Source organism: Pipistrellus kuhlii, unplaced genomic scaffold (assembly GCF_014108245.1).
Source record: "Pipistrellus kuhlii isolate mPipKuh1 unplaced genomic scaffold, mPipKuh1.p scaffold_m20_p_21, whole genome shotgun sequence".
Taxonomy (NCBI): domain Eukaryota; kingdom Metazoa; phylum Chordata; class Mammalia; order Chiroptera; family Vespertilionidae; genus Pipistrellus; species Pipistrellus kuhlii.
In genome coordinates, this window is record NW_023425520.1 from 4,380,879 (window position 1) to 4,403,152 (window position 22,274).

At 44.0% G+C, this 22,274-nt stretch overlaps 1 protein-coding gene, 1 long non-coding RNA gene, 1 other non-coding gene and 1 pseudogene across 4 annotated transcripts in view; 1 reads left to right on the forward strand and 3 right to left on the reverse strand.

Annotated features, from left to right (window-relative positions):
* The window catches only part of TNFRSF10B (TNF receptor superfamily member 10b), a 28,966-nt gene extending 16,333 nt beyond the window's left edge, over positions 1-12,633 (reverse strand). The window contains exon 1 of one of the 2 annotated variants that reach the window (XM_045585903.1): positions 12,276-12,633. In XM_045585903.1, the coding sequence (XP_045441859.1) occupies positions 12,276-12,626 (351 nt within the window). In that variant the 5' untranslated portion in view covers positions 12,627-12,633. The remainder of the gene's footprint in view (positions 1-12,275) is intronic. The other variant, XM_045585904.1, reaches the window with a different exon arrangement.
* On the reverse strand, positions 198-12,258 carry LOC118725854. Its single transcript, XR_004990150.2, has 3 exons — positions 11,011-12,258; positions 3,914-3,928; positions 198-540 (listed from the first exon to the last, which is right to left on the reverse strand). It is a non-coding gene; the product is annotated as an uncharacterized LOC118725854 (long non-coding RNA).
* On the forward strand, positions 6,278-6,380 carry LOC118726212. The gene has a single exon (XR_004990241.1). It is a non-coding gene; the product is annotated as a small nucleolar RNA U13 (small nucleolar RNA).
* A 3,928-nt stretch (positions 12,634-16,561) lies between the features above and the next one.
* Positions 16,562-18,903, reverse strand: LOC118726127 (annotated as a pseudogene).
* Positions 18,904-22,274: the final 3,371 nt, after the last annotated feature.

Here is a 22,274-nt window from a genome sequence, read left to right on the forward strand (position 1 = left end):
TATATTTTATTGATTTTTTACAGAGAGGAAGGGAGAAGGACAGAGAGCTAGAAACATCGATGAGAGAGAAACATTGACCAGCTGTCTCCTGCACACCCTCCACCAGGGATGTGCCCGCAACCAATGTATTATACATGCCTTTGACCAGAATCGAACCTGGGACCCCTCAGTCTGCAGTCCGACGCTCTGTCCACTGAGCCAGACTGGTCTGAGCCAAACTGGCTGGTCTCATGTTTGATGACAGGTAAGCTCACCTGCGTCCCTCAGCCCTTCTTTTCCCAGGCCCCGCATTCCCTGGTGCGGGCTCCTTTCTCTGCTCTCAGTGGTATGTCTTCCTGTTTTTACTGGCTCTGTTCTCATCAATTCTTCCCCTCATCATTTTATTAGAAAATGTTTACACACTCAGTAAAATTTACAGACATGTACAATGAACACCCACAATGAAATGCGTATTTCTTAAGTGTATAATTCAATGAATTTATTAATTAATACAGGTATGTAACCCAAATCCTCTGTCTAGATCAGTGGTTCTCAACTTTCCTAATGCCGCGACCCTTTAATACAGTTCCTCATCTTGTGGTGACCCCCAACCATAAAATTATTTTCGTTGCTACTTCGTAACTGTAATTTTGCTACTGTTAATGAATCGTAATATAAATACCTGTTTACAGATGGTCTTAGGCGACCCCTGTGAAAGGGTCATTGGACTCCCAAAGGGGTCGCGACCCACAGGTCTCCAAAAACCGCTGGTCTAGGTCATAGAACACAGCAGGCCCACAGAACATCCCCTTGGGCCTTTTCCTAGGCAATCCTAATCTGCCACACCATCCCAAGAGGTGATCATAATTTTTCCAATATGGACTGAGCTTCAGTAGATGTTGAGCCTTTTCTATGAATGACAATTAAATCAAAGTGGTTCATAGTGTTCAGGTTATACCTCTACTGAGTTGCTGTATTCATCTAAACATTTTTATCAACTACCGAGGAAGGTTTGTTATAATTTCCATTAAATCCTGTAGATTTTTGCTTCATGTATTTTGAAGTTCTATTATTAGGTATATACACATTGATAATTATTCTGACTTCTTAATAAATTAATCCTTTAACACTACAAAAAGTCTCTATATCTGGCAATATTCTTTGTCCTGTTAAGATAGCTGGAGAAGCCGAAACTGGTTTGGTTCAATGGATAGAGCGTTGGCCTACAGACTGAAAGGTCCCAGGTTCGATTCCCGTCAAGGGCATGTACCTTGGTTGCGGGCACATCCCCACAAGAGGCAGCTGATTGATGTTTCTCTCACATTGATGTTTCTAGCTCTCTATCCCTCTCCCTTCCTCTCTGTAAAAAACCAATAAAATATATATATATATTTTAAAAGATAGCTGGAGAAGCGTGTTTTTCTTTGTTGATTTCAAAGAAGAAGGGAGAGGGAGAGAGAGAGAGAAACATCAGTAATGAGAGAGAATCACATACAAGAGAAACATACAAAAATCAACCAACGAATACATGAATGGTTGAGGCAACAAATCTCTCTCTCTCTCTCTCTCTCCCTCAAATCAATTAAAAAGAAAAATAATTCTTTTTAAATAATGTTTAAGCCCTAGCTGGTGTGGCTCATTTGGTTGGGCATCAATCAGGCTGGCAGGGGAGTGGTTAGGGGGTGATTAGGCTGGCAGGCAGAAGCGGTTAGGGACAATCAGGAAGACAGGCAGGTGAGCAGTTGGGAGCTAGCAGTTGTTAGAGGGATGTCCAACTGCCTGTTTAGGCCTGATCCTACTGGGATCGGGCCTAAACAGGCAGTTGGACATCCCTCAAGGGGTCCCAAATTGAAAAGGGTGCAGGCTGGGCTGAGGGACAACACCTACCCCTGCACGAATTTCATGCACCGGGCCTCTAGTAGTTTATAAACCTCCCAAATGATGTATAATTTTTGATAGTGTACAATTTCAGAAAATTAAGGGGAAATAACAATCCTTTACATTAGCCACATCTTTTTTATATTTCCAATGATATTTCTTTTTTCTTAAGATTCATGCTTCTATGGTCTTCATTTTGAAATCTTTATTTAGCATTTTGTATAGTCTAGGTCTACTTGTTCCTGGAAAGGGATCAGGCAGGGACCACACATCTTGGAATGTGTGGGTTCTTGACTTTGTGCAAGAAAAAATTCAAGACATGAATTGGGGTGATTTTGAGAGTATGTTTATTAAAGCTTGGGACAGTAAGACAAAAGAAGTGTTTAGGATACAAGAAGCAAAATCACAGGAATAGGATTGAGCCTCGGTGGAGCTGCTTTGTCTCTTTAGAAACGTGAGACAAGAGGAGGGTCCTCAGAGCTTATGAGAAAGTAAAAGTAGGTTATCAAGGAAAGGGAGGGTGCTCACGGGAGAGCGCACACTGGGGCCTCTGTCCTAAGGGTTTTTATTTGTTTTCTAAAGGTGGAAATTGTGGGTCTCAATCAGAATATTCATTAGCTTAATAAAAGCTTAAAATGCTAAGTGTCCAGTCACCCATTCAACCAATCAAGGCATAATATGCTAATGATATGCTAAGGTTATTCAATTGCTTGCTATGACATGCACTGACCACCAGGGGGCAGACAGTCTCCCAGTTGACCAGTTGCTATGACATGCATTGACCACCAGGGGGCAGATGCTCTGACCAGTAGGTTAGCTTGCTGCTGGGGTCTGGCAGATCCGGACTAACCAAGAAGGGCTGGACATGCCCTGGAGCCCTCCCATGGTCCCTCCCTGGCTTTGATCACACACCAGTAGGGTCCCATGGCCTGGCCTGCACCCTCTCACAATCTGGGACTGCTCAGGCGATGTCAGAGAACTGGTTTCAGTCCGATCCCCGAAGGCCAGGCCAAGGGACCCCACTGGTGCATCAATTCATGCACCAGTCCTCTAGTATGTTGATAAATCAAAATGAGTTTATAGTGGGGTTTGGGATCATTTTTTGGTCAGCTTCACCTCTACCTTGGATTTTTCTTTATTATTTATTTCCCTGACTGTCCATTCTTTTTTTTTTTTTTTTTTTTTTTTTGTAGGTGAATATTTAATTGGTCATTGTATTCCTAAGATGACATCATAAACATTTTCCTAAATTGTTAAAAAAAAAAAAAAAAACTTTATAAACACCATTTTAAATAGAAACATAGTACTTTGTCATATAGCTCATAATTTTTACAATCATTTCCCAGTTATTTCATTTCCAGATTATCCAGTTTTTTACTCTTATAACAATATGATGAACAGGTAGTTTTGTTAAACTTTGCCTATATATATATTTTTTAAAAAAATATATTTTATTGATTTTGTACAGAGAGGAAGGGAGATAGATAGCTAGAAACATCGATGAGAGAAAGTCATCAATCAGCTGCCTCTTGCACATCCCCTATCGGGGGGGGATATGCCCACAACCAAGGTACATGCCCTTGACTGGAATCGAACCCGGGTCCCTTCAGTCCCCAAGCCGATGCTCTATCCATTGAGCCAAACCAGTTTCGGCTATTTTTTTTTTTTAATGATTATCTGTGTACATATTTTAACATTGGCTCCCCCCGCCCCCCTTTCTTTAAATGTATTTTGTTAATTCCAGAGAGAAAGGGAGAAGAAGAGAGAGAGACAGAAACATCAATGATGATAGAGAATCATCAACTGGCTGCCTCCTGCACGCCCCCTACTAGGGATTAAGCCCACAACCTGGCCATGTACCTTGGACTGGAATTGAATTCAGGACTCTTAAGTCTCCAAGCCAACACTCTATCCATTGAGCCAAACCAGCTAGGGCGACTTTGTCCTTTCTTGGGTTTGCCTGGCACTAATAGCACCAAATTGGGTCCCTGTTATCTAACTCCCTGACCAAGGTAATTTAAGCTACTGGCTCTGTTTGTTGAGGACAGATGTAAACTGTGCTTTTAAATACCTTTGGTTAGGGAGGATGGAGTCTTATTTATTTCCTCTCCGCATTTCCTCTTTGATTTTGTTTAATGACGCTACCAACTCTCAGTCAGGAAAACTAGACTTCGCGTGCTTCCTCTTACCACCACACCCATCTAATCATCTGCCAGTGCTATTGTGACCGGCAGAGCCACAGTTTTCTCTTTCAGGCTGATGCAACCTAATGCAATCCACACTTTCCTTTTTTGATGCTGAGAGGGCAGGGCGGGGCAGGGCTAACTCCTGACTCCATTTTGTGCTGTGGGGCAGGGCTGAGCTATCCTCCATTTTGTGTAACTGGATTCTAGCCCTCACCCAACCAATCAGGATCAGCCAAAGCAGTGACATCACTACCCTATAAAACCCCTTGACCTTTGGAAGCTTATCCTCTCTTCTGCCACACTGTCGGGGTGAGTGGGACAGAGTCCATGCTAGCATGGAATTCAGGCTTTCTGCAATTGCATTGAACTCGGCACCCTGGTGGTCTGTGGGTATCACAAAATCTGGGCGTAACAATGCAGCCTAATCACACATGCTCAATGCTGCTCAGGCCATGTCTGTCCGGGCTCACATATTTAATCAACATTCCCTTGGGAAAACAATTATCTTTAAAAGTGTTGGTTTGCCCTGGCCAGTTTACTAAGTGGTTATAGCATCGGCTCAGGGACTGAAGCATCAATAATTTTATTGATTTTTTTACGGAGAGGAAGGGAGAGGGATAGAAAGCCAGAAACATCGATGAGAGAAACAGACCAGCTGCCTCCTGCACACCCCCTACCAGGGATGTGCCTGCAACCAATGTACATGTCCTTGGACCGGAATCGAACCTGGGACTTTTCAGTCCGCAGACCAATGCTCTATCCACTGAGCAAAGCTGGTTTCGGCATGGGTTCAATTCTTGGTCAAGGGCACACACCTCAGTTGCAGGCTTAATCCCATGCCCTGGTCAGAATGCAACCAGTCAATATGTGTGTCTCTCTCTCCAATCGATGTTTCTCTCCCCACTCCCCCTGCTCTCTCCTCCTTCTCTTCTTCCTTTTGACTCATCCAGCATCCTAAATCACCTGCTTCCTTCTCCCTTGCATGTCTACTCCCTAAATCATTAAGTTCTCAGGACAATGAAGTTTTGATCAACATGAAATAATCTTAGGAACAAAGCCTTGGGTCTGTGCACCCCAGAGACAGAGTTTCCTTCAAACTAGAGATAACATCTAGGCCTCAGTTGTGTTTCATCTCAACTGGGCCTGGCTGTGTTTCACAAAACCAGAAGAAGCAGCAAAACCGGAAGAAGCAACGTCATGCTGACATCAGCACCAGATGCACTGATCAACAACCGCCTCCCCTGCACCAATCAAGTAGTAGACACCATGACCCCAACTCCCTTGGTCACATGACTGATGATTTCCCCCCTATACAACCCATCCCCTGGAAGCCATTGGAGAGCCAGGTCTTTGAACATTAGCGCATGTGTCTCCAGGTGAGGGTCACGTCTTGAAAATAAATCTTTGCTTTCTTTGCTGTAAACCAATGGTTCCCAACCATTTTTTTTTTTTGTCCATGCCCCACCTAAGCATCTCTAAAATCCTGATGCCCCCCTGTAACATATAATACTCATTATTCAAAAGTGAACTCCTATTCACGTGGAGGAAGCCTAGAAGGCCATTAACTTGGTCTAAACAAGCTTCCAAAGGACATGGCATCCATGAAAGAGAAAAATAAAAGGATGAAAGGACAGTTGAAGTACTGAGAAAGAAACCACTAAGAAACCGTTTTAAAATAATAATAATATGAAGGGATATGAAAAAATAGCAAATATATAATAGGGAACTGAAATGCCTAAATGTCACTATACTGTATATTTACATACTGTATATGAGGCCCCTAGAACCACAAGAAATGTAAAAAAAATAATAATAAATCAGTTATTAACTCATTCCTGTATTGCCTCCCTTAAAAAATCAGATTGCCCCCTGGGGGGCATGTGCCCCACGTTGGTAACCACTTGTTTGCGTCTTATTGGGCTTTGATGCATGCTGGCAAATAGACCCCTTTAATGCGGTAACACAGCCAGCCAGCCTTTTCATGATTCTGCCAGTGATGGTGCTCTGAGGTATGACAGGGACTTTCCCAATCCTTCCTCCTCATCAGCTTGGAGAAATTTCTCTTCAAATTGGCATCGGTGCTGCACTTGTTGCTCAACCCACTGTCATAAAACAGGCCTGCCTTGAAGTAATAAAACAGTTCAAACAGTGGAGATTTCAAATAAACTCAACAGGCTCATATCTCCGAACCTATTCCTTTTTGTTTAGGTCTCTTAAGTGGCTCCCCGTTGTTGATCCTTTTGTAGTTGATAAGCGTGATGATTGGGTGTTCACGCTCTGGTGAGGGGTGCGCCTCCCACAAACCTGTGACAACTTACAGTAAGCCCCACACTGACTCACACAGTCACTATATCTTTTATTTCCTGGTGAGCACTGGCAGGAAGTCAGGACACATTTACTTTCTGGCAGCCTAGTGGGTCTTGCCCTTGGGCATCCTAACTATCAGATTCCCTTTTTCATTTTTTTAAATCCTCATCCAAGAATACATTTTTATTAATTTTTAGGGAGGGAAGGAGAAAGGAAGGGAGGAAGGGAGGGAGGGAGGGAGGGAGTGAGGGAGAGAGAGAGAGAGAGAGAGAGGGAGAGAGAGAGAGAGAGAGGCATCCATGTGAGAGGAAAACATCAATCAGTTGCCTCCCGTACGTGCACTAATTGGGGATCGAACCTACAACCCAGATATGTGCCCTAACCAGGAATCGAACCCATAACTTTTTTTTTAGTGCGTGGGATGATGCTCCAACCAACTAAGCTACTCTGCCAGGGCCCCCTTTCAGTTTTGTGCATGAGAAGGATGGGGATGCCCTTGGGTTACTCACTCAAAGACACGGGGTCACCATAGACCCCTAAGATGCTATATAGTTAGCAGTGACTGTAGTATGGTCCCAGTGGCTCAGGGAAACCAGGTGATTAAGAGTCTACGGCATTCTAAACTTGACGTTGGGGAAGCTAAAGCTAAACGAAACCACCTTGCTGACATTTCTGCTAAGAATGCCGCCCTTAAAGGTGTCAGCAGCAGTCAAACCTCAGAGATGTTTCCCCAGTTGAAAACTTAGAAAAACTGGCCAGAGAATCCCAACAATTGGCTTCAAAAAAAGGTAAAACAGCCAAAACCAGTTTGGCTCAGTGGATAGAGCAACGGCAGCCTTTGGCCTGAAGGGTCCCAGGTTCAATTCCGGTCAAGGGCATGTACCTTGATTGCAGGCACGTCCCCAGGGGGGTTGTGCAAGAGGCAGCTGATCAATGATTCTCTCTCATCGATGTTTCTAACTCTCTATCCTTCTCTCTTCCTCTCTGTAAAAAATCAATAAAATATATTAAAAAAAAAAAAAAAAAAAAAGGTAAAACATGATTTCCAATCAAACAATTGCTGGTTTAGTAAGAGAGCTCTGGTTCGCACTAAATAACAACCCAGTCCTACCAGGAACTCTAAAATGTCTGCTCCTGACTACTCTACACGCATTCAACCATGGGTCCATGACAAAATGATAGCATTCGTGAACAAATATTGGTGGGGAAATATTAACAAGGCCGCAAAAAGTGCCTTCACCTTCAGGGTCAAAGCACAGCCCAGGGAAGTCTATTGAGATGGCCGAATGGACCTTTTGAGGTTTGGCAAATAGATTTCATACAGCTTCCCCATCTCGTGGGTTTTAGTGATGATTTGTATGTTTTCTCACCGGACTGAAGCTTGCCCTGGCAGACAAGCAAATGCCTTTGCCGTGGCTAAAGTCCTGTTAGAGAAGACTATTCCTACTTGGAGGACTCCTCTTGAACTTCAGGGATCCAAGAACCCATTTTATTGGTCAAGTGCTACAACAAGTCTGTGCTCTTCGGCTGGTTCCACAGCATTTTCACTGGGCTTCCCATCCTCAATTCTCAGGGTTAGTCAAACGCACTAACGGCATGATTAGGATCCAACTGGTAGCCCTGAAGGTGTGGCTCAGTTGGTTGAGTGTCGTCCCATACACTGAGAGATCATGGGTTCAATTCGAGATCGGGTACATGCCCAGATTGTAGGCTCCATCCCCATTAAAAAAAAAAAAAAAGATTCATTTGGCAGAACTTGTAGAAACTCTTCAAATACCTTAGCCAAAAGCATTGCCACTAGCCATTTTAAATCTCGGGTATAGCCCTTTTGGGATACAGAATCTTTCTCTTTTAGAGATAATTACAGGACACCTGATGCGTTTGGCTCCTGCTTCTTTGGAGCCACAGATGGTAAAGGAAATATATCAATATAAAGGAAACATATTTTAATACAAAGGAAATATATTCCAATGTAGTAAAGGCTTAATTGCTTCTGTTGAAAATAATCATTTCCTTGGAGGGCAATCTTTTCACAGTACCCTCCAAGGAAATGAAAAACTCAAAAATCCACACTCAACAACCTGGAGTTTGTTTTTTACTGAAAGAAACACCTCAAAATAGATTCCCTCCAGCCTTGTTGAAAGGGCCCTTGCGAAGTACTGCTGACTAAGCTGGGTGCTGCTAAACTCCGGGAGGTAGGCTGGATATGAGTCAGACCTAAAAAAGGCACCGACCCACTGGAATGTTCTTCAGTCTGATCTGAAACTGAGCTGATGATCTGAAACTGCTGTCAAAAACTAATGTAGGTGATTTCCGAAGGAAACATATTATCAGAATGACTGAATCTAAATGTTTCTCTTTTTCTTAAAAGGGATTTGCCCTTGTTTACATTTCCTAAGCTATTGTGGAAAGGAGGGGGGGGGGAGGTTAAGAATTGGTTCATAGCTCAGTGGTTGAGCGTTGACCTATGAACCAGAGGTCAAGGCACATGCCTGGGTTGTGGGCTTGATCCCCAATCCCTGGTGTGGAGGGTGCAGGAGGCAGTGTCCTTTATACCAAAAGCTGGTGGGTTTGATCCCCAGTCGGACGTGAATGGGAGGCAAGGAATCAGTGTTTTTCTTCCAGATCAATGTTTCTCTCTTGCTCTCTTCCTTTCTCTCTAAAAATCAATTTTAAAAAAACTTTGATCAATCCAAGATAATAATGGTCTTTGTTTCATTTACCTACAGGTTTGAGCTCCTAGTTTAAGTTCATATAGACTCGGTTATTACGATGTCCTAATGCTATTTTTAATTCTTATTACAATCTGCACCTGTAGCCTGTTCCAACCCTGGACGGAACACACGCACTTCCTCTCCTCTGGCGCACTTCCTCTCCGGGGGAAGAGGCAACACCCAGGAGAGAGGCAAAGAAGCCGCTGAGGTTGGAAGACCTGACTGCTGATCAGCTTTCAGAGAATGTTCTGGATCAACACGGGGGAGCTGGTAAAATCTGACTGGAACCTTAAGAAAACATAACCAGTCCTAAAGAAGGTACCTAGCTCCTTCCTGGATCTAAAGATAGATCCAGGGAAGAGATAGGGCTTCCGAAAGTTCTCGCACTCTTCAGTGATCGCGAGAGGAGGCGAGAGGAGGCGGGATCGCTACCGGAAAAACTCTATGGTTAGTAACAGTGCTCTCTAGGATTAGTAACAGAGCTCTCTATGGCTCTCACTTTCGTTTCCCTTAACTTCCTTGTCCCGTCTGGGCACAGGCCAGTGTGCGTGCACCTGGCCAGCAGCCATTTTGTTTTTCCCAGAACAGGCCTAGTCTAACGTAGTTAATGAACTGAGCTCTCAAATAAGGCAAATGTAGCCCAGGCATAAAATGTAAAAGCAAAATATCGGCAGATCCTATGAATAAGCAGTTTCTTAACTGTGACCAGAACACAACAAAAGCAGACATTCCCCCCAAAAAGTAAAGGTCCAAGGTGGCTGCTTTTATAAAGGAAATCAGGCCAGAAAGAATAATAAAAATGTTTCCTTCAGACTCATTTTCTTCCTGTGTTCACCAGAGAAAGACGTCCCTGTCTCCCAGGCTGTTAGAAAAATTACAGGGAATCGTGGGAACACAGCTGAGTGCAGGACACAGGCTTGCCCAAAGCTGCTCAGTGCCTTTTCCTGCCGCCCGCCCCCACCCCCACCCTTACCTGGAAGGTGTTGCCAGGCTTCTCTTCCCGCCCTGGCAAAGGGAGTGTGGGCCAAGACAGGGACTGAGGCCTCGGTGTCCCCCCAGAACAGTGTTTCCCAAAGTGTGGTGCGCGTCCTCCCAGGGGTATGGGAAGAGTTTGGTGGGGATATGCACTGCACCGTGCTTAGCTGCGTCTAATTCTATGTTCTCATGAGTACGAGGGGTACTCAATGAAAATTATAGAAGGGGTACAAATATGTCAAAAGTTTGGGAAACACTGCCCCAGAGGGACGGCTGAAAGCATTTGGACGTGCCAGGCTTGTGCCGCTGCGGGGCCACCACTGCATCACTTGCTCCTGGGGCCCCTGCAGCACAGCTCCCCCCTGCGCTTCAGACGCTCCTGCCCCTAATCAGTACAACACACTTACTCCAGTTTTCCTAGTAACTTTATGTGCAGTGAAAGAATGAAAATTTGATTATGTAGCATAGATGATATTATGTTGTGAATTAGTGGGACTGACCTAATAGGGAATCAGCATTTAAAGATCTTGGTAGACACTCTACTAAGGAAAATTAGCCCCACATTTGATGCTAGAAGCCACTGGAATAACTTCAGAAAAGAATCACAACTACATGAAGTTACATTTGTGGACGTATGCTAAGAACTGTGTAGGAATTGAAATGTCTGTGTACTCATCCTAAAACAAACATCTCAATTATGAAAGAAAAAAAGACAAAACACACACACACAACACTATGGTATTCCGTTTTTTACAAAGAATTGAAATTCAGTGTAGCAAAGCTGTAGGGAAACAGAAAAACTGTGGACTCTTGGTTTGAGGGAAAAAATCTATCAACTCTTCTGGAGAACAATTTGTTATTACCTAAACAAAAGTATAAAATGAAGCCCCCAACAAAGCAAGTTCACTTCTAAGGATTTATGCTATGCAACAGTGGTTCCCTACCTTTCCAATGCCGTGATCCTTTAATACAGTTCCTCATGTTGTGGCGACCCCAACCATCACATTATTTTCGTTGCGACGTCATAACCGTAATTTCGCTACTGTTAATGAATCGTGATGTAAATATCTGTGTTTTCCGATGGTCTCAGGCGACCCTGCTAGAACCGCTGCTGTAAAGCCTGAGACCACCGGAAAACACAAATATTTACATTACGATTCATAAACAATAGCGAAATTACAGTTATGAAGTCACAACGAAAGTAATGTTATGGTTGGGGGTCACCACAACATGAGGAACTATCTTAGAAGGGGCGGGACATTAGGAAGGTTGAGAACCACTGCCATACGAGGTGCCCGGGGGCATACGGGCCAGACAACAGACCACCACACTGTTGGGATTGGCAAAATCATAAACAGATTTTGAGAGATATTCGTAAGAGTCCACAGCCAAGTGCACTGGTCCACTCACGTCTGCTTTACCCCACAATCAAACAGGATGCTGGTGTGAGAAGGCGTAAGAGAAGGCTGCGTGCACTCGTCCTCCGGAGCAAACCGCAACACTCCAGAGGGATCCGAAAAGGAGGTGGGGATGCCAGAGGCCGAGGTCTCCCATTCCCCAAACCTGCACGTTCAGAAGGTTCGTGGGTTGTTTTTTTTTCACTTGGTCTAACACAGGTGAAGCCCCACCATTTCCAGGAAACGAAAATGACGTTGTGACCATAGATATCGCTTCTCTGGATTTTGGATTACTTTTTTAAAATAAAATCGAAACTTTCCTGTGATACCTGTAATCAGTGGTTTGGTGTTTGTGCCTTTTTTTTTTTTTAACCGAAGGAATCTGGACTTGGCCCCGGGGTGACGTTTTTCCAGCCGCGGCCTCCCGCGGCGCGGGTGCGGGGGAGGAGGGGAGCAAACAAGGTCGGTTCGGAAGAGACCGATCGGCCACAGCTAAGTCTTACAAGGTGAACATAAAAAAAAAATGAATAAATAAAATATAAAAATAAATAAATAAAACGAAGAAGAAGAAGGAAAAAGAAAGGAAAGAAAACTCCGGGAGTTTCCAACTTTGGGGAACTTTTGAATTTCCCCCTGAAATCACTCATCCTTCCGGGCGACCCGGAGCAGCGCCGGTTCTCCCTCTCCGCTCGGCCGCCCCCCACCCACACCCGCTTCTCCAGACTCTGCCCGGCGTTGTCGGCCTGGGCAAGCCCGGGCATGCCCCCCAAGGGCCACGGACCCCGTTTTGCCTCCTTGGGCCCCGCCCCCACCCGCCAGGAGAGGGTGAGGGCACTCACCGGCCGCAGGAGACACAGCAGGGCCAGCGCAAGGATCCGGGCGCCGGGCGCCCAGGGCCCGGGCCGGCGCGGGGACATCGCGGCGGGCGGCGGGCGGCGGTGGCGGCGGGCGGCGGTCTGGCCACGTGCGGTCGGCCGGCGCCCGGGTCCCCGCCGCCCAGCGATCGAGGGTCTTCTGATCGCGGGTCTTCTGCGTGCTTCAGGGGAGGGGGCGAAGGGGTCTTCTGATCGCGGGTCTTCTGCGTATTTCAGGGGAGGGGCGAAGGCATAGCGGGGCGCTGTATCTGACCTCCGACTTAAGCTATCGCTGGATATAAAATGAAGCAACAGGAGCGGAGCTGACTGACTCATTTCCTTAGGCGTTGGCCACCAGCGGGGGTGGGGTTAATTCAAAGTGGGGTGAGAAAAGGGGTACCAATCCTGATGCTGTGCCCTGGGCTGTGACCAGGATATTATTGCCTTTTAAGGAGCACCTGGGACCTGTGCTGACCCGCCCCCTGCCCAGGGCTAATGCCCCCCTCCTTCCAGGCAGTGGCCTCCTGCCCACTCTCAGCTTCCACTCCCGCCTCCCCCTCACCCCCGTGCCCGCCCCATCTCCCGCTCAGGCACCGGTACTCCGGCCTCCCGCACCCAGAGTCACTTTGCAGCTCAGTCCAGCAGGAGGAGGTTTCTGGGCCACGGGCTCGATCTTAGCACCTCAGAGCAAAACCCCAGTGACCAAGAGTGGACAGAACGCAGGACACAGAGGTCACGTGACGGCCAGGGCACCTGCATTCAGGTCGCCAGGAGGCTTCCACATCTCCCCCATCACAACCTCACCTGCCCTGGAAAGTCCAGATCCATCCTGTGGCTTGTGGTCTCAGGTGCTCATGCTCTCTCATCTCTACCCTACTGTTCCCTCCACTGCAGCCTCTCTTCTGAATTTTCTTTTCCTGTTAGATTCTTTTCTTTTTAATCTTTATTGTTGAAAGTATTTCATATGCCCCCCCCATTGACTCCTTCTAGCAGCCCCCCCCCCAAGACCTTCACCACCCTATTGTCTGTGTCTCTCTCTCTTTTTTTTTTTATATATATATTTTATTGATTTTTTTACCGAGAGGAAGGGAGAGAGATAGAGAGCTAGAAACATTGATGAGAGAGAAACATTGGCCAGCTGCCTCCTGCACACCCCCTACTGGGGATGTGCCCACAACCAAGGTACATGCCCTTGATGGAATCGAACCCAGGACCTTTCAGTCCGCAGGCCAATGCTCTATCCCAGCGTTTTTCAACCGCTGTTCCGCGGCACACTAGTGTGCCGCGAGATGTTGCCTGGTGTGCCGTAGGTGCAGACAAGACAAGAATTTTATAATTTTTCACTATTTTGTTTACTTAATATTTCATAATAAAGTAATTATAAAATACTTTCTTTGTGTTTATTTGATTCCTATTCAAGAGAATTACTTTATATATAGTCAATATAGGCACAGAGTTAAATTTTTTAACATTTTCTAATGGTGGTGTGCCTCGTGATTTTTTTCATGAAACAAGTGTGCCTTTGCCCAAAAAAGGTTGAAAAACACTGCTCTATCCACTGAGCCAAACCGGTATCGATGTGTCTGTGTCTTTTGTTGATCCCTTCCCTTTTTCTCCTGCAGTCTGTTCTAAGCTTCCATGTCTCTTGATCTATTTTGTCCATCAGTTATTTTGTTCATTAGATTCCACATATGACTTAGATTGTGTGATACTTGTCTTTCTCTGACCAACTGGCTTATTTCAATTAGCATAATATTCTCCAGGTCTCTACCAGGCTGACTCAAAGGGTTAAGAGATCCTTCTTTTATTTTTTTTTTTTTTAATGCTGCATAGCATTCCATGGTGTAAATGTACCACCGCTTTTTTATCCACTCATCTGCATATGGGCACTTGGGCAGTTACCAGAGTTTAGCTATTGTAAATTTTACTGCTATGAACATAGGAGTGCAAACACTTTTTTCTGATTGGTGTTTAGGGTTTCTTAGGATATATTCCTAGAAGCGGGATCACTGGGTCAAATAGCAGTTTCATATTTCATTTCTTGAGAAAACTCCATACTGTTTTCCATAATGGCTACACCAGTCTGCATTCCCGCCAGCAGTGTCCTAGAGTTCCCTTTTCTCCACATCCTTACCAGCACTTGTCATTTGTTGATTTGTGGATGGTAACTATTCTGATAGGTGTGAGGTGGCTTATTACAGGTGTACTGGCTTATTAAAGGTCCATCAAGACATTAACCACACAGATCCAAATCCCTGTTGGTATGAAGGATGGCATCTGAGACATCTTGTCAACTGTCTGCATGATAAGGCGACTGTACCCTCGCCCTCCCTTTCTTCCTATCTTTCTTTTATGTTGTAAATTTTTTCAGGCGTACCAACAGCTGTAGAAAATAATAGAGTAGACTTTAATGTCTTAATAATTTTGCCTAAAACATAAAATAATTACAAATGCGGTCAAGGGCCCCCCCAAATTTTGATCAACCACTTTTCCTCCCTGTAGCAAATTCTTTTCTAATGGTTGCATCTCTAGTTTGAGGAGACACACAGAAATGGTTTCTTGCCCAAATGTAGCAACATATGGAAAGAGAGTTTAAAACTGTGAAGTACATTACATCTTTCTAACACGTTCTTGTTTATATTACAACAGAGGAAAGCCTTCACTTGCTGGTCTTTGCCTCCTGTAACCTCACCTCTACCAGCCTCTCCATCCTTAGCTTTTTCTCTCCTTTTTTTTTTTTTTATATGAAGACTCTTTCTTTCCCTGACCTCCAATCCAGCCAGTGGCTGCTATTTTGGGCTCATTCCTTGTGTCCCAGGCCTCACATTGAAGGGAATGTCCTCTTTTTTCTTCTCTGCCATCCTTATTGCAATTACATTAGAGTTTTTTCTTTATTCCATATCATCCCCTAAGTTTTGTCCTTCCTTGGAAATATACTAGTCACTTGACACAAACATTTATGGCTTTCTATTTTCTTTTTTTTTCTTTTTTTCCTTTGCAGACTGTATATGTTTTTGCAGACTGGACAATTCTCTTAACATTCTTAACCCACCCTCACCCCAGTTTTTTTGTTTGTTTTTTGACTTCATGTGTCTTTTTGCTTTTATTTATTTATTTTGATCTATACCCAATGATATTTTTCCATTGCTTTTAGATAGAGTGGAAGGGAGGTGGAGAGAGAGAGAGAGAGAGAGAGAGAGAGAGAGAGAGAGAGAGTCATTGATTAGTTGTCTCCCACTTGTGCCAGAGATCAAGCCCATAACTGAGGTATATTCCCTTGATCGGGAATCAAACCTGTGACCCTTTGGTGTGTGGGCCAATGCTCTAACCACTGAACAACTGGGTAGGGCTCTCTTTGTTGTTGTTGTTTTTTAATACAAAGAGTGTGATCATTAATTTTTCTATAAATCTTAATCTTATAGAAACATAATTTTGTCCCAATGTTTCTTTCTTTCTTTCTTTCTTTCTTTCTTTCTTTCTTTCTTTCTTTCTTTCTTTCTTTCTTTCTTTCTTCTTTCTTTCTTTCTTTCTTTCTTCCTTTCTTTTCTTTCTTTCTTTCTTTCTTTCTTTCTTTCTTTCTTTCTTTCTTTCTTTCTTTCTTTCTTTCTTTCTTTCTTTCTTTCTTTCTTTCTTTCTTTCTTTCTTTCTTTCTTTCTTTCTTTCTTTCTTTCTTTCTTTCTTTCTTTCTTTCTTTCTTCTTCTTTTGCTTTCCCAAATTTTATTAAAGAAAAAGCAATGATGATAAATCTCTACAACAGCCAAAACCGGTTTGGCTCAGTGGATAGAGCGTTGGCCTGCGGACTCAAGGGTCCCGGGTTCCATTCCAGTCAAGGGCATGTACCTTGGTTGTGGACACATCCCCCATGGGAGGTGTGCAGGAGGTCGATGGTTCTCTTTCATCGATGTTTCTAACTCTCTATCCCTCTCCCTTCCTCTCTGTAAAAAATCAATAAAAAAATATATTTAGCCAAGACCGGTTTGGCTCAATGGATAGAGCGTCAGCTTGGGGACTGAAGGGACCCGGGTTCGATTCCGGTCAAGGGCATGTACTTTGGTTGCGGGCATATCCCCAGTAGGGGGTGTGCAAGAGGCAGCTGATCGATGACTCTCTCATCGATGTTTCTAACTCTCTGTCTCTCTCCCTTCCTCTCTGTACAAAATCAATAAAGTATATTAAAAATATATATATATATATTTTTTTTTTTTTTAAATTTCTACAACATAGTCGATTTTCCAGGATTCTTCCCTTGAAAATGTGATGTGTGATTTTGAAACACATACCATGGTGTGCATGGTTCCCAACTGTACTAAATAGGTGAGAGGCTAAAATCCTAAAAGGTTCATCTTCCAACTTTCCCCAGTCTGGTCTGTCTTTGGATCAGCAATAATTGCCTGAACAGCTACTATGGCTTCATTAATTTTTGTCTGTAGCTCTCTGAGCTCTTCTATATGCAGCAATCGAAGAATTTGAGTAGCTTCATTAAGAACTGCATCTTGCTGAAACCAGTTTGGCTCAGTGGATATCAGACTGCGGACTGAAAGGTCCCAGGCACGATTCCTGTCAAGGGCATGTACCTTGGTTGCAGGGACATCCCCAGTGTGGGCAGCTAATCAATGCTTCTCTCTCATCGATGTTTCTAACTCTCTATCTCTCCTTTCCTCTCTGTAAAAAATCAATAAAATATATATTAAAAAAAAACAACTGCATCTTCTGTGTCAAAACCAAGAATATGCTTGTCTAAAGCAACAGGCAACCCCTCTTTTGCTTGATTTGCTTTAGCAACTGCATCCTGTGTCAGGTGTTCCTGGACCAAAATGCAAATTGCCTTAAGCATTACCAGATAATCATCATGACGTTGAATCTGAAGAAGGTTAGCCAAAGCCATTACACCAGCCTTAAAATCAGGATTATTAACATCCAAATTGATCAATGGCTCTGCATTTTTAGCTGCACTGTCAGCATTTTTTGTATTATCAGATACTGAGTCTTTATATTTTTCAGCGTTATCTCCATATTCAAGTCTAACGGCTAAACCAAGAAGCCAGTCAATTGCTTCTTGTCGATCTTGAATCCTGAAAGGACAGCTAACATCTGTGAGATACTTTTCAAAGAACTTGAGCCAGTCATTGCTGTGGATGTTTCTTAAATTACCTCTGTCTTCAATCTTGTAGCGTCTGATTTTCTGGTTTCAAGCCAAACAATAAAGTTTCTAAAATTCTGTTTCATCTTTGCAGTTGATGCCGGCAGGGTTGTGGTAATCGAGGGCTGTCAACCTGCTGCGGAACAGGGTCCTGGCTTCCCGCTCTGCCTCCCCAGGCTGCAGCCCTGAGAGGAGGAGAGAGAAGGGAGAGTAAAAGAGCAGCTGGTGGCGAAGCTCCGGGCGACGCGGCGAGCCCAATGTATTTTTTCTTCACTGAGTCCATTTAGGCTTCCCAAGTGCTGTTATTTCTAATTATGAAGGCCCTCGGTGAAGGTGGCCAGAGTTGGCGGCTGCAAATGGGAGGCAAGGGCTAGGCAAGATTGTCCCCTTCCTACTTGTGCCTTACTCTGTGCTGCTTCCTGCTTTAGGCCATTTGTATTTAGATAGTTGCCATGAAAAAAAGTGAGACATTTGACATTATTTATATCTGAAGTTCCCCCAACTTTTCGCATCCTGTCCAAGGGAAGTCTTTGGTCGTTGAACGGCTAATTCTGAGCTCTCGCTTTCCTGGGAACCTGGCTGCGAAAGGAGGGTTAAGGAGGGCTGCCCAGAGCCTTTTTCTCTTAGCCACACCGGACTTGTACCAGCTATAATAGAAATCCTTTTCGCTACAACAGACAGGTATTGAAGGATTTGGAAAATACCTGTGTGCATGTTTCCTACGCATGTTCAAAATCCCCTTGACTAATGGTATGACGGCAAAAAAAAATCGCCATAGACGATTTTTTACAGAGAGGAAGAGAGAGGAATAGAGAGTTAGAAACATCCATGAGAGAGAATCATCGATCAGCTTCCTCTTGCACACCCCCTACTGGGGATGTGCCCGCAACCAATATACATGTCCTTGACTGGAATTGAACCTGGGACCTTTCAGTCCGCAGACCGACGCTCTATCCATTGAGCCAAACCGGTTTCGGCTGGACACCTAATATTTACGTGGCACTGGTGTAGAGGCGTTACATCAGTGTCTTATTGGGTTCCTGTATCAGCTCAGTGAGGAGGCATTAGCAGCCCATTATTGCAAATGCAGGAAGCTAAGGCCCCAAAGGACAAGGACACTTGCTCAGCTGAGGTTCCTACCTTTCAATCATCGAACTCCAGTGTAAACCTCTTCTTATCCCAAATTCTGTTTTTTTCTCTCCACGGTGGTAAATCACTGAAAAGTTCACCCAGACAATGGGGCCCAGGCTGCACCCTTCTGCATAGAAAACTGTCCCCTCTGTGTGGGAGGAGTCCCCTGTGGTTTCATTTCCTTATTCAGGGTTCTAAGGACAGAACCTTGCCCAGCGCCTGACAACCCGTGTATGTGGTAAACGTTGCCTGTTGAACTGAATGAATGAAAGAAGGATCATATTAGTTCTGTCGCTCAGAACATGCACACGGTGCCAGGGAGGGTCCTGGATGCTACCCATGGTCATTGGGAACACGGAGAGCTCCCTTTGCCTGTGGGAACAGAGCTGTCCTGCTCCATCAAGATGCCCCAACAAGCAGGCTCTCCATATAAGGTAGCTAGCTGGTCAAGGAGGTGGCAATAAAAAAGCCATCTTTGGATTTTCCAAATTTTTCAATTCCTGTCTGTTGCAGCACCATTGAACAAGATAGGGTGAAAAAAGATTTCTATCTGATACAAGTCAGGTGTGGCCAAGCAGGGAAGTTCATCCCTTTTGTCCATTCTCCACACTTTCTGGGCTTTCTTCTAAGAATCCCTCTGCCACCATGCTTTAATCTGCTATTGTTCTAGGACAATCTTAAATTTAGATTATCGAGAGCAGAGGCCTTTGCACAATAGTACCAATGAGGAGCAGTTTCATTGCTGTCAGAGAGGAAGAATTGAGAGGTTTCTTTTCAATATTTTTCTTATCAAAGAAGATATCGATCCAAGCATTTTATTACAATTCAATTAAAATGTGTGATTTTCTTCACATAAATTATAATATTTGTATTTCTTATCAAGGTGAATTCTTTGTACTATTCTGTAACCCTGATGAATTAGATCCTCTAGTAAATGTATTTTTAACTGGCTGTTTCTGCTAAGGGTTTCAAACATTATCCAGACATAAATTTATTTTATTTATTGTAGTTTAAACCTTAGAATTTTTAAACTATGCAATCATATCGGAGGGGGAAATTGTGATTATTTTACTTTCTCCCTTCCAAGAGTCTTGCCTTTTATTTTATTTTTCAAAAATTTTTTATTTTGGAATAATTTAAAATTTAATTCAAACAGTTGAAAAGACAGTACAGAGGATTCTCCTGTACTCTTCACCCAGCTTTCCCTAATATAAACATCTTACATAATAACCATGGAACATCGCCAAAACTAAGATATTAACATTTATATAATTAGTTTTCCTTTGTTGTTGTTGTTAATGCTATTAACTGAACCACAGACTCTCCTAGGATTCCACTAGTTTTTCCTCTAATTTTTTTCTGTTTTAGAGGCCACATTACAGTTAGTCTGGGATCCTTGCCTGTTCTGATCAGGTGTGTTTTGCTTCCTTATCTTCCAAACCTCTGACTTGATCCTTGGCTCCATCTACTCCACTGATGATTCCCTATGAATTACGTACTAGAGCCCGGATGCACGAAATTCGTGCAGGAAGCTCCGAGGGCCGAGGCAGCAGCCCCGGCTGCCACTCCAGCGCTCACAGCAGCAGCCCCGGAAGAACGTCCGGGAGGACGTCTGGTCTAATTAGCATAACACACTTTTATTATTTTTTTTAATATATTTTATTGATTTTTTTTACAGAGAGGAATAGAGAGAAATAGCTAAAAACATCGATGAGAGAGAACCATCGACCAGCTGCCTCCTGCACACCCCCTACTGGGGATGTGTCCACAACCAATGTACATGCCCTTGACTGGAATCGAACCTGGGACCTTTCAGTCCGCAGACCGATGCTCTATCCACTGAGCCAAACCGGTTTCGGCCAACACTCTTTTATTATTATAGATTCTCCATTTCAGTTAGTGTGGCCTTCGTTTCTGACTGGTTCTCTTTTATGTTTTCTACCTGTGTTTTCCTGTTTCCTGTCTCTTGTTGAAGTTCTAAGTTCCCCTACTCTTCACCTAAGTTAATCATGCATCCTTACATGTGCAGTCTTTTGAACTTTACATTTAGTGGATTGCTTGTCTCCATTTTGTTTAGTTCTTTTTCTGGAGCTTTGTTCTGTTCTTTCATTTGGAACATGTTTATCTCTTCACTTTGGCAGCCTTCCTGTGCTTGTTTCTACGTATTAGGTAGAGCCAAGTTTGGTAGAGTGGCCTAATGCAGTAAGTGTTCTGTAGGTCCAGTGGCACAGCCTTCCCCGATCACACAAGCTGGCACTTGAGGTGCACCACCTGTGTGAGCTCTGTACACCTGCTTCTTGTAATTGAGTCTTGATTGCTGTTGGTATGTCAATGAGAGTGATTTACCCCCAAGCCAATTGACTGCAAAGATTGGGATCATGGACCACTGATCTCCAACTACTTTGGAGAATCAACTGTGCAGGGACTCACCCCACAGAGCAGGACTTACATCAGTGGGGCTCTGGTGCCCACTGAGTCTGCCCCTTGAGTATGTTGCTTGTGGAGTTGGTTAGGTAGTGGTGCTTTAAAATGGTCTGAAGCTGTCCATCCATATGCTGGCTCCGAGGCCTCTTGGGAGGTGCAGACCAAGGTCAATTGCCACTTATGTTCTTCCCACAGCCACTCAGCAAGAGCTACAAAGTGGTCTGCAGATGGTTGCTACTTGTGCTGGTTTGGAGGTGCCCAGGCAAGGCCAACCTGTGAACCATGGTGGGCTGCCACTATGTGTACCAGATGTGGGGTCACTTTAGCAAGAAGTGCAGGGCTTACTGAAGCCCGATGCTGCTTACTTAGGAGATTTTAGGAAAAATCTGAAGCCATTCATATGGAAAAGCCACTGGGTGGACTTAAAAGTTGGGTGAAGTGGAACCTCAGGGAGTCACCAAGGCAGAGCAAACAGTGTGAACCAGGTTGATGGATCCTCAGAGGGAACCTCAGCAGCTGGTAAATCCCTCCCAATTTTTATCCTTCACACTTGGGTGTGGGACCAGCTTGTCTAGCATTTGCACTTCTTCTACCAGTCTTGAGGTGGCTTCTTTAATGTCCTAGTTGTATAACTTTTTTATTCAGCCAGATTTCAGGTGGTTCTGAATGATAGTGGTTCTGTAGTTTAGTTGTAATTTTGATGTGGATGTGGGAGGATTCGAGTACCACATTTACCTACTCTGCCATCTTGACTGGAAGGATGTTGCCTTTTATTTTTGTTTCATGTCTTATTGCATATGCTAGAACTTTTAGTACAATGTTCAATGATGGTTTGAGAAGGTAGGCATTTTGGTTTTGATTTGGTTTCATTGGGAAGGCCTTTCACCATTATTAATGACTCTGGCTCTTGTTTTTCAACAGAAAATTTTATCATGATGTATGCATCCCCCTATTCTGATCTGTTTTAAGAATAAGTGCTGCCACCTCTTTCTTCTGCCATTCCTGGTGCTGCTTCTGTGCTTGATTGGTGTGAATCTGGTACCTTTTTTTGTGAAGTGACAGTTAATGAGACTCCAGCACTTTCCATGGCCAATAAAAGTCCAAGAAAAAAGTCAAAACTGAGAACAACTCTCATATTAATTTGAAAGTGGCAGAATAGGATAGTTCTGTGGTACCATGCAAGACACCACTTAGTAAACTAATGAAAGCCTGTTGTGAATGTCAGGGTTTGCAAATGAGGCAGGTCAGATTCCAATTTGACAGGTAACCACTCAGTGAAACACACACA